At 35.8% G+C, this 16,546-nt stretch overlaps 1 protein-coding gene across 2 annotated transcripts in view; it reads left to right on the plus strand.

The window, feature by feature from the left end:
• Positions 1-16,546, plus strand: part of mdga2 (MAM domain containing glycosylphosphatidylinositol anchor 2) — a 380,573-nt gene that overhangs the window by 353,441 nt on the left and 10,586 nt on the right. For both annotated transcript variants that reach the window (XM_031891457.1, XM_031891458.1), the window contains exon 13: positions 13,848-14,003. In XM_031891457.1, coding sequence (XP_031747317.1) covers positions 13,848-14,003 — 156 coding nt within the window. The remainder of the gene's footprint in view (positions 1-13,847; positions 14,004-16,546) is intronic.

Here is a 16,546-nt window from a genome sequence, read left to right on the forward strand (position 1 = left end):
TTGCCCTTTCTAGCTATTTTATGTATTTCCTTACTTTTGAAAATTAGCACAATTTCTCTTCCAGAAAAAGTTCACTTTAATATGAACACTTTCGTCTGGAACTTTTCAGCACCCTATATTCATAAATTTACCTTAACATTTTCAGGCTAAAGGTTCTTTGACTACTACGAAATGTTGTCAGTACCCTGAGCACTTAGCATAATATTAACAGTAACTAGGAAATAAAGAACAGCAAATCATACCAAATACAAAAAACTGATATATTACAATATAAAAATCCATAATAAAAAAATCTTCTGTAAATAAGTCACTAATATTATTAAAAGTGACTCAAACTATTTTTTGTAGATATACTTAAAGGGGAATGATCATATATCACTAAAATTTCCCTTAATGGCTGTGGAGATATGAAGATGTAAAGACATATTATATATATATCATAATTATATTCTTCTGTTAATTTAGGATGTAGGGTTTGATCAAAGATATTTGATACAACAGATGCTTTTTTTCTAAATGAGTTTGAGCTAGACTCTCTTACTGGGAGAAAACAGACATACATACAGATGCAGCCAACAAGTTTTCACATGTTGTCTCATCATGTCCAGGCACCATTTTTGGGTGTTAGGTCCAGCCTCTAGATGATGCTAAAGTGCAAAGTCTGGTCAGCAAAACAGTTGCATGTAATTCTAACAGATACACCTAATCCATTTTGACAGATTTTTACAGTCTTGAAGTATTCTTTCCTCCAAACTAGTATTAAGTTCAAATTTTAAGAGCAGGCCATTCCTAGAAAACACATAGGTTACAGTGTAAACAGGAAATGTAAAGTCAACCACAGTTAATTAACCTTTTTAAAGTTAATTAGTTAGTTAATTAATGTGTAGTTAACTTTTTTTTTTTAAAAAAAAAATTGCCAAGTTTGATCGGTTGAGTACCATTGAGTCCTATGGAGACTAAGGGGCTGATTTACTACTCCACGAATCCGAATCTCGAATGGGAAAAAATCGGATTGGAAACGAACATTTTGCGATTTTTTCGTGACTTTATCGTAGCCGTTACAACTTGCGCAAATTGTCGCGTCTTTTTCATAGCCATTATGACTTTCGTGAATTGTCGCAACCTTTTCATAGCCATTATGACTTTCGTGAATTGTCGCAACTTTTTCATAGCCATTATGACTTTCGTGAATTGTCGCGACTTTTGCATAGCCATTATTACTTTCGTGAATTGTCGCGACTTTTTCGAATTGAGCGCTTGAAAAATTTGCGCCAATTCGTGAAAAAGTCACAAAATACTGATCATTACGAAAAAAACGCATTCGAACGCTTTTCGGACGTTCGTGGATTAGTAAATGTGCCCCTTAGAATATCTGAGGAATAGAATAGTCAATGACAGCCTGTCCTTAACACAGAAGTTAATCCCCTTATTGTTTTCTGTTTCACCCAGTCTTAAAATGTTAATCCCCTCATTGTTTTCTGTTTTACCAAGTTTCAAGGGGAAATATAACCCCTCATTTCCTATTTCATACATTTTCAAGGGGACGTTAATCCCCTGATTTTCTATTTCACACATTTTCAAGGGGAAGTTGATCCCATCATTGCTTTTTATTTCACCCAGTTCCAAGTGAAACTTAAACACATTATTGTTTTCCAAGGATGCTAATGCTCCTAAAATGGCTGCTATTCCTGTTTGGGAAAAATAAAGAGGATTTATGGAAACAAACGTCCATTTAAAGTAAAATTTTTCTAGTTTTAACAATACTTGCAGCTCAAAAAGTTTGAATGTAAACTCAAAATGTTTGTATGAATGATTCAAGCATTATGGTGACATTTTATAAATACAACAATGATCAAATTTAATTCAAATTTATACCATGTTGACGGTATAAGACTTTCAAGGTCAGAAAAAAAATAATTTTAGTAAATCAGACCCTTAAAGTTAGTCTTTTTATGTGTAATGTTGTAAAACACATTAAAATATTGGCCGGACATTAAAATATTGGCAGCAAAAAGGCTAATTATTCATAATCCATACAAAATGAAGACCAGTTAAAAATGTGCTTAGACTATGTCCATCTAACATACTAAATTTAAAGGTTAACTTTCCCTTTAACAACTGTGCAGTCTTACTTAAACTGTTATTCTGTTTAGTAATGATATGGAGAAGAAAACAGAGAGGTTTTTCTTTTTCTGGTGATCCTATAAAGACCTAAATAAGATAATAATATGACACACTGAAATTCCTTGCAAAGGTTACATATATAAGATTCAGTTTTGTTCTTTCTTTTTTTAGGCTTTAGGAACTAACATGAACTTCTGTGCTGACTCTAGGGTTTTATGCATGAATACTAAAGTTTAATGATAGAATATTTTAAATTGTTCAGAAATGTGCGCAATGCGAACAATTCTTTCATTTTGCAGTTTTTTCTTTTGCACATATTTAATATGAATGTGAACTCAATAAAGGATTTCACAACTAAAATGCCATAGGAAAAACACCTGTTCTTTTTATAGTATGCGCCAGTGCACAGTATTTCTAAAATGCTGGCTTTTTGATGCAAATAAATAAATAAATAAAAATATATATATACAGTATATATAATGTGTGCTATTGCAGTTTTCAATGCAATAATTGTTTCACAAAACAATATTACAAAAAATACTGTTTATATTTATTTTTGGGAATTCTAAGTCCATTTAGCAAAAAAGACATGCTGCTTAACCTCTGCAATGCTGCAAAGTCAGTGAACTTAAAGAGACCAACAATTAAAGCTTATCAAACCAACACCAGGAGCACCCAGTGATAACTGAATATATATCAAGCTAGGTATTCTGGGAAAGTGTGCTGTTGTAAGGAGCACCGGGAGACTGCCGTGCATCCCTACCTTCTGACGCACTGGCCCCGGTCTCCTCTGGTATAGGGCGCTCCTGTGCGCACCCCTCTTCCTCTTGCTCCGGCGCGTACTGGCAAGCGCCCACACATGCGCAATAGGGTTGGTGCCTCTGGGTGCTGCGTTTCCGCCCAATTCAAATGTTAAAATCGCTACTCTGCTTGTTTTCCTTGCCCAAGCTGGTGCTGACTTCCTGGTTCCTAGCTAAGCTCCTTTTGTGTCTGAATTTCTGGTTTTGACACCTTGCCTGACTTCTGGTTTACGATCTCCTTACCTCTGGAACTCTATCCCTGAATCCCTCCGTAGGGAACACTCACCCACTCTCTTTAAGATAAAACTCAGATGTTACCTTCTGGAGCACTAAAAACATTATTTTGCCCAGTCCTGCGCTTAAGGGCAAATGCTCATACCTGATGCACTCTTACCTTCCAATTTGTGCCTGTATGTTACCCAACCACTTAGATTGTAAGCTCTACTGGGCAGGGACCTTCTTCCTACTGTGTTTCGTACCACATGGCACTTTACTCCCTGTGTATTTATAGTTATTTATTGTATTTATTATAACACTTGTCCTCCGTGTGTAATTTGTATATTGTAAGATTGTACAAATAAAGTTATACATACATACATACAATTCTTTGCTGCCTGCCACCGACCTTTGCCTAACCATGACTTTGATTCCGTCTGATCTCTTCTGTACCACATTTTTGGATGATAACCTTGGCCAAGAGTAGGATCCCTGTCTATCCCGCCGCAGGAAGCCTGGGGCCCCAAAAGAGCGTTGGTGAACACAGGGCTCTCCTGCTTCACCTAAGGGGTTATTCCTGGCAGTTTTCGGCTCCTAAGCATACAGTCCATAACAGCTGTCCAATCAAGAGTTATACAGGCACTTGAAAAGCTGTGGCTGGAAAATAGTTGGAAAAGCCACAATGGATATTTCTTGATATAAGTGGTTACAGAAGTAGTGATTATTTGCTGCTATGTCAGTGTCATAGTTGTGGACCTTTAACTGCTGGTCTCACACTATATATATATTTAGAGGTTTAGAAATGCTCTTAACATAGTTGGAGCTTGTAATATAATATTATAATATATATCTATTCTCATATAGCTAAGTTGGTAAGACACATACTGACATACCTTACATGCTTAAGGTACAGTTATTTGTAGCATGCTTTGAGATTAAAATAAAACTCAATCAACGTGAGTTAGACCAAAGACAATGGGGGTGGGATTGGGTGCAGGGAATCATAGATTAATGTAGTGAACATCACAAGTAACTTTCTCTTTTAATAAGCATTTTTAATAATTCTCTGCCTTTAATCTTTTAATAATTCTCTGCCTTCAAGAAATCTCTAAAAACACATTTATTTAGAGAGGCTTACCCTAATCTAGTTTAGCAATACCCTGTGCCCCACCTCTCACAACTCTGGTCATGCCCATTCCCACACCTTGTGTCTCAACCCTTTCTCCTTGTAGATTGTAAGCTCTTTTGGGCAGGGCCCTCTTCACCTCTTGTATCGGTTATTGATTGCTTTATATGTTACTCTGTATGTCCAATGTATGTAACCCACTTATTGTACAGCGCTGCGGAATATGTTGGCGCTTTATAAATAAATGTTAATGTAATGTAAAAATGTAAGCAATGTATTCATTTTTGATTTATGATGTTATAGATACATTTTACCACAGGTATTTTAGGCCTCTGATCCACAATAATGTTGACTTCTGAAATCTTCTGCATATGTTATGTATGTCCAGCATTCATTTTATCTTAATATTCTAAATAAATAAAGCTAGAAAAAACGATTAATGGGTGATTAAATATATTAGGGTGTTTTTGTAATACAATTAACTGTAAATAAGTACAGAATCCAAAATTCTTGAGAATTTTCCAGATATAGGCCCTTACATAATTTGGATCACCATATTTTGTCTACAAAAAAATCATTGAAACATTAAATAAACCCAACAGGGTTGTTTTACCACAGATAAGGATTAATTATATCTTAGTCGGGATCAAGTACATGCTACTGTTTTATTATTACAGAGGAAAAGTAACTATTTGAGCTATTTAATTAAAATGGAGTCTGTGGGAGATTGCCTTCTCGTAGTTAGGAGCTTTTTTGGATAACAGGTTTCTGGATAAGCGATCCCATACCTGTTTAACTTTAGTTATATGATAAAATATATGAGACAGGTAAGCATTTGGCCAACTGGAACAAATTATTTTACAAAATTATTTCTTTTACAAAATTGTTAGTAATACATTGCAGTTCACAATACTATTAGTTTGTGCCAGCATGGTTTTATGCGTAACAGATCTTGCCAGACTAATTTAGTCGCCTTTTATGAGGAGGTGAGTAGGAACCTCGATGCTGGAATGGCAGTTGATGTCATCTACTTGGACTTTGCTAAAGCGTTTGATACAGTACCTCACAGAAGGTTAATGATCAAATTAAGGAATATTGGCCTAGAACATAATATTTGTAATTGGATAGAGAACTGGCTGAAGGATAGAGTACAAAGAGTGGTGGTAAATGGAACATTTTCTAATTGGACCAGTGTGGTTAGTGGAGTACCGCAGGGGTCAGTCCTTGGTCCTTTGCTTTTTAACTTGTTTATTAATGACCTGGAGGTGGGCATAGAGAGTACTATTTCTATTTTTGCTGATGACACAAAATTGTGCAAAACTATAAGTTCCATGCAGGATGCTGCCGCTTTGCAGAGCGATTTGACAAAATTAGAAAACTGGGCAGCAAACTGGAAAATGAGGTTCAATGTTGATAAGTGCAAAGTTATGCATTTTGGTAGGAATAATATAAACGCAAACTATCTACTGAATGGTAGTTTGTTGGGGGGATCCTTAATGGAGAAGGATCTAGGGGTTTTTGTTGATAACAAGTTGTCTAATTCCAGGCAGTGTCATTCTGTGGCTACTAAAGCAAATAAAGTGCTGTCTTGTATAAAAAAGGGCATTGACTCAAGGGATGAGAACATAATTTTGCCCCTTTATAGGTCCCTGGTAAGGCCTCACCTTGAGTATGCAGTGCAGTTTTGGGCTCCAGTCCTTAAGAGGGATATTAATGAGCTGGAGAGAGTGCAAAGACGTGCAACTAAACTGGTTAAGGGGATGGAAGATTTAAGCTATGAGGTGAGACTGTCGAGGTTGAGGTTGTTTTCTCTGGAAAAGAGGCGCTTGCGAGGGGACATGATTACTCTGTACAAGTACATTAGAAGGGATTATAGGCAGATGGGGGATGTTCTTTTTTCTCATAAAAACAATCAACGCACCAGAGGCCACCCCTTTAGATTAGAGGAACGGAGCTTCCATTTGAAGCAGCGTAGGTGGTTTTTCACGGTGAGGGCAGTGAGGTTGGGGAATGCCCTTCCTAGAGATGTGGTAATGGCAGATTCTGTTAATGCCTTTAAGAGGGGTCTAGATGAGTTCTTGAACAAGCAGAACATCCAAGGCTATTGTGATATTAATATCTACAGTTAGTACTAGTGGTTGTATATATAGTTTATGTATGTGAGTGTATAGATTGGTAGGTGTGGGTTGTGTGTGCTGGGTTTACTTGGATGGGTTGAACTTGATGGACACTGGTCTTTTTTCAACCCTATGTAACTATGTAACTATGTAACTATGTAAGTAACTGCTCCCTTTGATAAAAGCAAACCATTTTTTCTATAAGGATGGAATAATTGTAGTATTGAAAATTGCATGTATGAATTCATTTTGCTTTTCACTTAATGTCCCCAAGCTTCTATGAAGTTATTACATTCCAGATTGTAGTTTTAACCTGAAGAGATACATCTAGGTTCTTTTATAAACCATAAGTAGAGATACCATAAATCAATGCCGATCAAAGTATTTATAAGACATGAAGAATTGACTTCAAGTGGGTATACATTTCCTGCAGATTTGAGCGTTATACTTTTTGTTGCAGCTTACTCTACTTGCCATGGGGTAAGGAGACACCTTACTCATTTTAAACCATGATTCACCCACAATATGTGCCGGGAACCCATGGTGCCTTAATTCATTTTGGCTTGGATGGATATTAACTAACTGCTGTGCAAAAAAGACAATGGGTAGGCATAATGTATGCACAAATTGAATTTGAATTATTGCTCACATCCAAAATTCATCCTGTGACCAGTAAGAAAGACTCATTGCATGTTTAGCAACAGCAACTAGTAACAAGAAAAGTATGTTATTTTTCAGAGTTAATCAAGCATAAATTCTTTAGGTGACTATTTTCCTTTAATGACATTTACCCACCTCGAAGCCTAATTGCTCAAAACACAATCTCAGGCATTTATCTTTAAATGCACGTTCTACTCTCATACTTTCTGCATTTTGTCTATGTTTAAAGAAGGGTGAGTGTGTAGCTGCATATTAATGATGCTTGAAACAATGAAATGTAATTGAATTTGAAAGTAATTGGCTAATGGGGATGAAATACATGCTGGTAATTGAAATTTCAGCCTAAATTGCACACTCTTGTGCACACCAAGACTTTGTAGACTAACAATAGGCCTTGATATGACAAAAGTCTATTTTCTTTTTCCTGTTTTTTTCTAGATGTTTAAGCATTTATGAAACTGAATGGTTATTAAAGAAAATCCATAATAAAAGTAGTTAACATAGTTAAATATATTGATTTTAACCAAAAGTGGGAAAGTGGCAGATGTGTCAGATGTATGTTTACTGCAAGTTGACTATTCTTTTTGTCTAAACGAACTAGACAGGTGAATTTGCTTTGTTTGTATAGCCTTGTGACTAGAAAAAGCCATACCACATAGTCTTCAAACCTTCCATAGGCCATCAAATGATATTTTACTTTCATAACCTATTGGTTTTAGTGTTTAATGTCTTTCTTATAACTTACAATTTTTTTTCTTATAGACTTTTCACCAGTCATCCGACTCGATCATCTCGATTCAAAAATTGAGAAAACGGTCAGATAAATGGTGAAATGTCTTCAAGAGAAAAAAAAACCACAGCAAGTCCAGTTGATTTGACTTATTACTACAGATAAACCATGACCTGGATGAATGAGAACCTTTACAGACAAACAGTTACATCACAGACTGAAAATCATAAAAAAAATTTGCTCTTTGCTTTTTCACCCCTGGGATACCAGCTGTTTGGGGGAAATTCCGTGCAGACCAGCCTCCTGCTATCCCAATTTTGAGTATTTAATCAGCTACGGGCCATTCCCACAAATTACACCATTGCTATAGACTGCAGATCATGCTGGTACTTCATAGGCTAAGCATGGTGTATGCATTAACCTACACAGTAGCATCTGCAAAGTGTTTAATAAATAAAGATTCAAATCCATTTATCAACAGATGAAGCAATTACAAAGACTACAATTAGCTCATTGTTCTAGAGATTATTTATTTTCACTGGCATTGCTATAGCTATCACACTAACTGAAACATTGTATATGTTAGCCAAGTATCTGAAATCACTCACTATATAATGTGGATGCTTTAAATGGAACTTGCTGAGATCCATCCATCAAGCTGTAATGGATATAAATAGATATCCTCTTGCCTGCATTCTTCCTGTTTACTTTAGATTGTTTCAGGTATTGCCCACACACTTTCCCTTGTGTTCTTATGTCTTTGATTTGTTTTTTGTCCTTCTCCCTGTGCTGCTTTTTTGTTAATGGGGTGCACAGTGCTGAAAGCTTAATTTGCCTGTTCTATATATACAAGGCAGAAAGAATTGCCAATAACAATTGTATATTTCATTGGCATATTACAACTTGAGAAGACTGCTGTACATTTTTAGTTTGATAGTTTAACCTCAGTCATTTCTCAACCACAGCTGTGTTTCTTAACAATTAAAATGTAGCATTTCTTAGGTGTACGTGCAGAACTACTTAGGGTGGTTCTTTAAGCAAATGTCCCAAGCCCGTGTGCTTACCCCTCTGCTGTATATAGAAGGGGGGGGGAGGTATGGCAAGCATATTGCTGCCCCCTTACAAATCTTACTAGTGATTTAGAATATGAAAGTTGGAGAGCTTCATGAAGCAAGCCACTAAGTCTATGGCAGTCATTAAGTAGAGGCAATTTAGTATTATATGCTTGAAAAGGCTTTAATACCATATAGAATAACCAGTTAAATTGCAAAACAATGAATGTTCTGTAGGAAATCAGAGAACCCTTTCCCCTGTTCTGTCTGTGACATCATTCAGCCCAGTTATGTGTTATGAGAGAGCACCAGTTAGAACCAGTGTGATAGAGACTGTCCAGACAAGCTGCATCTTCATCCTGTGTGGAGTTCGGCCAGGAGTAATGGCCTAGAGCCCCAGCTGTACAAGGAAAGTCTATCCTGTTCCCTGCCAGGCTGCTAGAGATCCAGGAGGTGACCAGTGCCACTGTGAAGGGTGTCTGCGCTGCAGAGCTGCCTGTGAACTCCAGTGTTGCTGCCTGTGAGAGTCCCCCTGTGAGCTCTTTGGAAGGGACATTCCGCATTTAACAGAACTGTGCATTATTAATCCCATCCAGAGTAGAGGGACTGTGTTTACAAAAGGATTGCGCTAGTTAGACAGTCAGTGTGTATTATCTGCTAGAGAGACAGATAGGTCCCCAAGAGTTCCCAGTGCAGGACATAATTGTTTCCGTATTAGATGCCCATTGCAAAAGTGTGTGATTTATTTCTTTGTGGGATTCCCCTGAGGTGTGCTCCTCAGACCCCACTAGGTGGAGGCACCTCTCTGTAATTCCCAGTTCCCAGTATCTTTCATGCAAAGGGGACCAGTCTACTGGATTCCAAATTGCAGATAACAGCGCAGAAAAGAGTGAGTGTAATACACTTCTACAAGAGTGGGCCAAGAAAGGGTAACAGTTCACCTATATAAAATGTATGTGCACTAATATATAACTTGCACAGAGTTAATACTTTAAGGAATCTTAGTATTTAACTGTACTAAATTTGGAGTATAAATTTACATGTACCGTACTTACTACCTAAATGCCCGTAAGCATGAAAAGCTATTATTAATCTTTCTTTGGTTCGTGCTGAGCACCGGATTATAGGTTTATAGGTTAACAAACAAGCTGAGAGTCTGACCTTTTGTTATCCTGATGTAAAGAAAAAGATATCATTAATTTATCATGGCAACAAAGGGTGCCATCAAAGCAAAAGCACTCATTAAAGGCTCAATCTGCATTGTAACTTTAGCTTGAGGAAGTCTTTTTTAAGCTCTATAGATGTAAGGTTTTCTTCACTGTAAACGTGAACATTCTTCCTTTCTCTCTCATTATACATAAATGTATGTAAGAAAGAAAGAAAGAAGTTCCTGAACATGCCTGCAGTGACATCACAACTTCAACAAAAGAGTTTTTGTTACATTCATCAATAACACAATATGCAGATATTTTTTGTTCTTGAAAACCTTATATCTTAAAGGTTATTCCTCTAAATGTGTTTTGTCAAGGTAACTGTTTAGTTAAGGGGCAGCTTGATGGCATGTAATGACACATAGGTAACATATTGCATAACTAAGTGATATATTTATTATCCATTCTAAACTAGATTGCAGAATATTTTCTATTTAGTTTTACTTTCAATATCCAGACAGTTGCTCCATGCACACTGAGACCTTATCTATTTTTACAATAGTAGCCTATTTATGCACAATAGCTATAGTATAGTATAGAAGAACATTAAAGTGCTGGATCTTTCAGTGTATGTTTAATTTAATCTGCCCTGTATTTACAGTTTAAATAGGGACAGGTTAAATAGGACTTCAGGAATTTCTCTGGCAATTTCTTTGACAAACAACATATCTGGCATTTGTTGAAGAACCCCAAATATACATTTATAGCCCCATGAATCCTTTCATGTCTTGTGTACACGTGAAACACCCAAAATTGCTCTTCTACCACTGGGTTTATCGACAAAAATGAAACAATAGTGCTTAGAGACTAATTTATCAAATATTGAACCACGAAAACCTGAAGGATTGCCAAAAGTTAAATATTTTTTCAAAACTTTCCTGACTGCCAAGAACATTTTGCTGACAGTTAGCAACACCATTCTGTTTTATGAAGTGATAGTGCCCAGTGCTGCTGAGCAGTGCTAAGCACTATAACCAGTCCAAATCCTTTTTCTCTGATCATATCACATGACGGGAGAAGGGATTCAGACAATTATTCCTTCTAGCAAGGAAAACAAATGATTGCTATTGTAAAGTGATACAATTACTGCCACTCTATAAATCACATTCATAAGTTTTCGTTTGGGTTTTGTTTTTTGGTCTACCAGAATCCATTTTTCTACCAGAAATTGTGCTTTCAACTTCTAAAAACACTAAGGGGGTGATTTGTCAATTTGTCAAAGTTTTGTTTTAGCAAAAACTTATAAATTCAAGTTATGTTTTCCAAAATTCAAATGTCTGATATGTATTTAGTGCAAAAAATTGAAAAAAACTTGAATGTAAAACTTCTGCATTAAAAAACGTGTTCACATAGAAGTAAATGGGAGGTGTCCTAGGCAAAATTGATGCTGTTTTGTTAATTTAAGTTGTTCAAGTTTGTCAAATTCTTCCATTTTTTTTTTTTTTTTTAGTTTGTAGATCCATTAAAACCGATGAGAACAATACACATTCAATGCATTGTTTTTTCACAATTTAAATCGATTGAGCTTTTTATATTCAAATATTTTAATAAATAAGCAAACATTCAGATATGGTAACATTTTGAGTATATTCGAATAGAAAAATTTCTAAATTTCAAAAACTGATAAATCTCCCCATCAGAATGCAGAAGAACAAACCAAGAAAGCTGCGTATATAAACAGCTAAATTTAAATTACATATGTTCTATGATAAACATTTCTGACAGGGAAATGTGTATCAGATTTGGTCAAAAAAATAAACAGCCCTTGTATCTCAAATAAAAGTATGGGGTGGATTTTACTACTATAAAATGACATGATTCAAATTACTAAGATCTTGCTGTAGTCAGCATCTCACAGCCCCTGCAACAAAAAATGTATGTATTAATTTAATTTAGACTTCATAAGTGTATCTTTCTGTCTTGAAATATGATAGTGGGTAACACTGGGTTAATCCCTCATGTGATGCAGAACATTTGTAAGGATCATCTAGATTGTAAGCTCTATGGGGCAGGGACCTCCATCCTTTTGCGCCTTTGACTCTTAACTTATTGCAACTGTATCTTGTATTTATTTGTATTTATTGTTATACAGGTATAGGACCCATTATCCAGAATGCTCGGGACCAAGGGTATTCCGGATAAGGGGTCTTTCCGTAATTTGGATCTCAATACCTTAAGTCTACTAAAAAATCAATAAAACATTAATTAAACCCAATAGGATTGTTTTGCATTCAATAAGGATTAATTATATCTTAGTTGGAATCAATTACAAGGTTCTGTTTTATTTCTACATAGAAAAAGGAAATCATTTTTAAAATTCTGAATTATTTGATTAAAATGGAGTCTATGGGAGACGGGCATTCCGTAATTCGGAGCTTTCTGGATAACGGGTTTCCGGATAAGGGGTCCGATACCTGTACTTTGCATTTATCTATTATCTTAATGACCCCCTGTTTGTATTAATGTATTCTACTGTACAGCGCTGCGTACATAAGTAGCGCTTTATAAATAAAGATATGCATACATACAAGGATCTGTCCCCCATCATTCCACCTACTATAATAAGAGAGAAGGACAACTTTTCTAACATGCTAATGTAATAAGTAGGGAAAGTCATTACTGCTTCACTTTTTTGCTTTAAAAACAATATGATGCATTTAATAGAAAACACAACCCTAGACTATACCCTCATTTGAACCTATACATGTATACCCTCCAAAAATAAAATAAATGGGACATAATTAAAGACTCTGAACAATGTAACTTTAGAATACTTGATAATAATGTTAAGTTGGGTATGAATTGGAGCTCTACATACTGTATAGTAGTTCATCTGGTAATGGCCATATGCCCAGGACACAGCTGTAGTCCTAGAAGAGGCAGTCTGAAGTTTCTCAGCCAATGACCTTTATGACAATGTGTTTTATGAAAGAGCTAAAATAACTGTTTGCAAGAGGAAAATTTCACAGCTTCTTTTTCACTTTGGTTGAATTCTTAGGGACATATTAATAAGTGTAAACATAAAGCAAATCTTTCACCCTTTTGAAACTGTTTAGTCTGGATATTCTGTCTGTCACTTAAAAAAAGTCTCTAGACCTACCTCGTATTCTTTATAATCTACATACTGTGAATTAAAAGATTAATATGTCCATGGACAGATGTACCTAGCGCCAGTATCAGATCTCTCAGCATCACTGACAAACCATCTGGACCAGAAGTGACATAATCTGAGAATTCTGTGTTTTCACACCATCTGACCCAAAACTGATTTCATCAGCACTTTCAGTGTTCATTCATTTGTGTGTTTTATGAATGTAAAAATAAAGTATTAGCACAAACCTTGAACAATGCCAGATGCCTACAAGTCTACAAGAGATTTTTCTATCATTGTACATAAAAAGAGAAATTGTTGCAAAGTCTTAACCAGCTCAATTAGACAAAACTTGAACAAAACCAACATACAGAGTTGCTTCAGTTTTGAATAGAACATAATTCTGCTACAAATCACATACCTTTTATAGTCTTGAGTAACTAAGGTAATGCTGCTGTGAGACTTTTTTAAAACACCATCAAAATGTGTTTATGTTACCCATCTAGTCACTAATTGAATGCAAAGTCACGTTATGAAATCACTTTCAGCGTTTTCACTACAGGTAGAAATGGCCCAAAACAAAGCATAGGTTTCAGTTCCAGCAACAACAAAAAGTCTAGATTTGATGCTGTTAGATAAAATGGCAATTTTAATAAAATTAACTTAAATAACTTTCTGTACTTTGTATAAATCCCAGCTCCTCTGCTGTTGTATTGACAGGAGAATTTCACTGCGGGTTTGAAGAAAGTAACATCTGCTTGTTTACACAAGATGACACAGATATCTTTGACTGGACAAAACAAAGTGCTAGCACAAGAGATACCAGATATACTCCAAACACAGGGCCAACAACAGATGCCGGAGGCTCAAAACATGGTACGTTTGTCAATTACAATTTCCTTTTTCATAGGTATTAAGTATTTGATGGCTGCCTACAAGCTTTGCTTTTAAAGAAATCAAATGTATTGCTTAGGGAAGGGAAACATTGAAATTACGTGTTTGATTTAATGCACTACAGTGGGACAGGGGCATGTTTATTAAAATTTGAACTTTCAAAAAAGAAAAATTGCATGAATATGGGACTAAACGTTTTTGTGACTTATGTTTAGAGATGTAGCGAACTGTTCGCCGGCGAACTAATTTGCACGAACATCAGGTGTTCGCGTTCGCGAAAATTCGTGGACTTTTGCCGATGTTTGCCACTTTGGGTTCGCCGCGTTTTTTTTTGGTGCCGCGTTTTTTCGCCTTGGTTTTTCCGCCGCGTTTTTTCGCTTCGTTTTATCGCCTATGCATATACATAGGAATAGCTTGTGGGGTTTTTTTTGGCGTTATTTTTTGGCGGTTTTTTTGGCGTTTTTTTTACAAAGTATTTTTCAGAGTTTTTGCCCTTGATCCCCCTCCTGCATGCCACTGTCCAGGTCGTGGCACCCTTTAAACAACTTTAAAATCAGTTTTCTGGCCAGAAATGGCTTTTCTAGGTTTTAAAGTTCGCCTTCCCATTGAAGTCTATGGGTTTCGCAAAGTTCGCGAATATTCGCGAGTTTTGGCGAAAGTCCGCGAACGGGTTCGCGAACATTTTCGCCGATGTTCGCTACATCACTACTTATATTTATGAAAAGTCTCAAATGGGTTGCTTGCAATGATATTTAGTAACAGGGACCAAATAAAAATGCAGTAAAAGCTTGCTTGAATGATGAACTTTCTGTTGACTTCTATGGAAACTCGCCATATTTTAAGCGGTGATGGTGAGATTTCAATTTTTTACAATCACCATTTCATAAATCGCAAAAGTGGCAGCAGTGGTTTTTCACCACAAAAGTAAATGTTGGAGTCTTTCTACTCTCTTCTGTTATTACTGTACTATTACCTGTACCACATAAAGTAGCAGGAGCTTTAATAGCTATGTGTCTGGATGACATCAGAGATACCTATTTACAGGTATTGGCCTGTTATCCAGAATGCTCAGGACTTGGGGTTTTCCGGATAAGGGATCTTTCCGTAATTTGGATCTCTATAACTTAAGTCTGTTAAGTATTAAATAAACCCAATAGGCTTGTTTTGCCTCCAATAAGGATTAATTATATCTTAGTTGGGATCAAGTACAAGGTACTGTTTTATTATTACAGAGAAAAAGGAAATCATTTTTATAAATTAGAATTGTTTGCTTATAATGGAGTCTATGGGAGATGGCCTTTTCCGTAATTCAGAACTTTCTGGATAACGGGTTTCCAGATAAGGGATCTCATACCTGTATTAATTTTAATTAGATTTGGACCCTAATTTGTATATGTAAGCTACACAAGAAAAAACAAATATATATATATTTATTTTTTCGTTTTCACAAATCTTGGCTTATAGCAGTAAAAATCATGGATTATACTAATTATACTAAAATACAACACATTTGTCATTTATTAAGTGAAAAAAAAGTTACATAAAAGTCAATGAGAGTTGTCCTAGGCAAATTGTAACAATCTTTATTTGTGGTTTTAGAGGTTTTCAGGGTTTTTTCATTTGTAAGTGAAAATTAAAAATTTTAGGTTCTTTGCGTACTTTTCTTTTTCATTACATATTTTAATTCTGTTGTGGTTTTTTTCAGTTCAAATCATTTAAATTATTTTAAATGACTAGACATGTGTGGTTTTAGTGGAATTGAGTTTTTTCCTTGTTTCAAAAAACTCCAAATCTCTCAAACCTGAATGCTGATAAATCTGCCCCTTAGTGAGATAGACTGAGGTAGAGCATCATGGGAAGGCTATTGCACTTCAAAGATGTGAGGGGGGCACATATTATACCTGCTAAATTACTAGCATCTAGTATACATCTAACAGTGACAATAGATCTAACTCTCCAATGAATAAAGTAAATATCAAGCTAAAATGTAGTAACCCCTGCTGCTTACGGCATGGGAAAGCTAGAGTTAAAGTATTCGCAAATACAGAAAATTATGATATTGTTTATATTCCTGGGACCTGGAGGGATAAAACAAGTTACTGGGCAGAGAATTTAGAAATAAACAGGGATAGCACTGCCAGGGGTATAGAAGAGATTTCAGCTGAACTTAAGGCTAGTAAGAAAAGAATCAATAATGTATTCAATAAACCACCCCATATCAGTGAGGAGAATGAAGCCCAGGTAATTTGACAAATAGAAGATACTTCACAACTAGGTCAAGGGTGCCTTCAGTTCTCCAGACATTGACTGGAGTAATGGGGTGGCTAAGTCAGATAAAGTTAACCGGTTTGAAAACAGGATAAATGACAACTTTTTATTTCACGTAGTTCAGGAACCTACTAGGAAAGATGTTCTTATTTATTTGGACTAATCATACCAAATGTATTTCCAGCACTAATATGAGTGAGCATTTAGGCATCATAACATATAATTCTTCATTGCAGTCCTTGTCATTCTGTTACTTT

Source organism: Xenopus tropicalis, chromosome 8 (genome assembly GCF_000004195.4).
Source record: "Xenopus tropicalis strain Nigerian chromosome 8, UCB_Xtro_10.0, whole genome shotgun sequence".
NCBI classification, from domain to species: Eukaryota; Metazoa; Chordata; class Amphibia; order Anura; family Pipidae; genus Xenopus; species Xenopus tropicalis.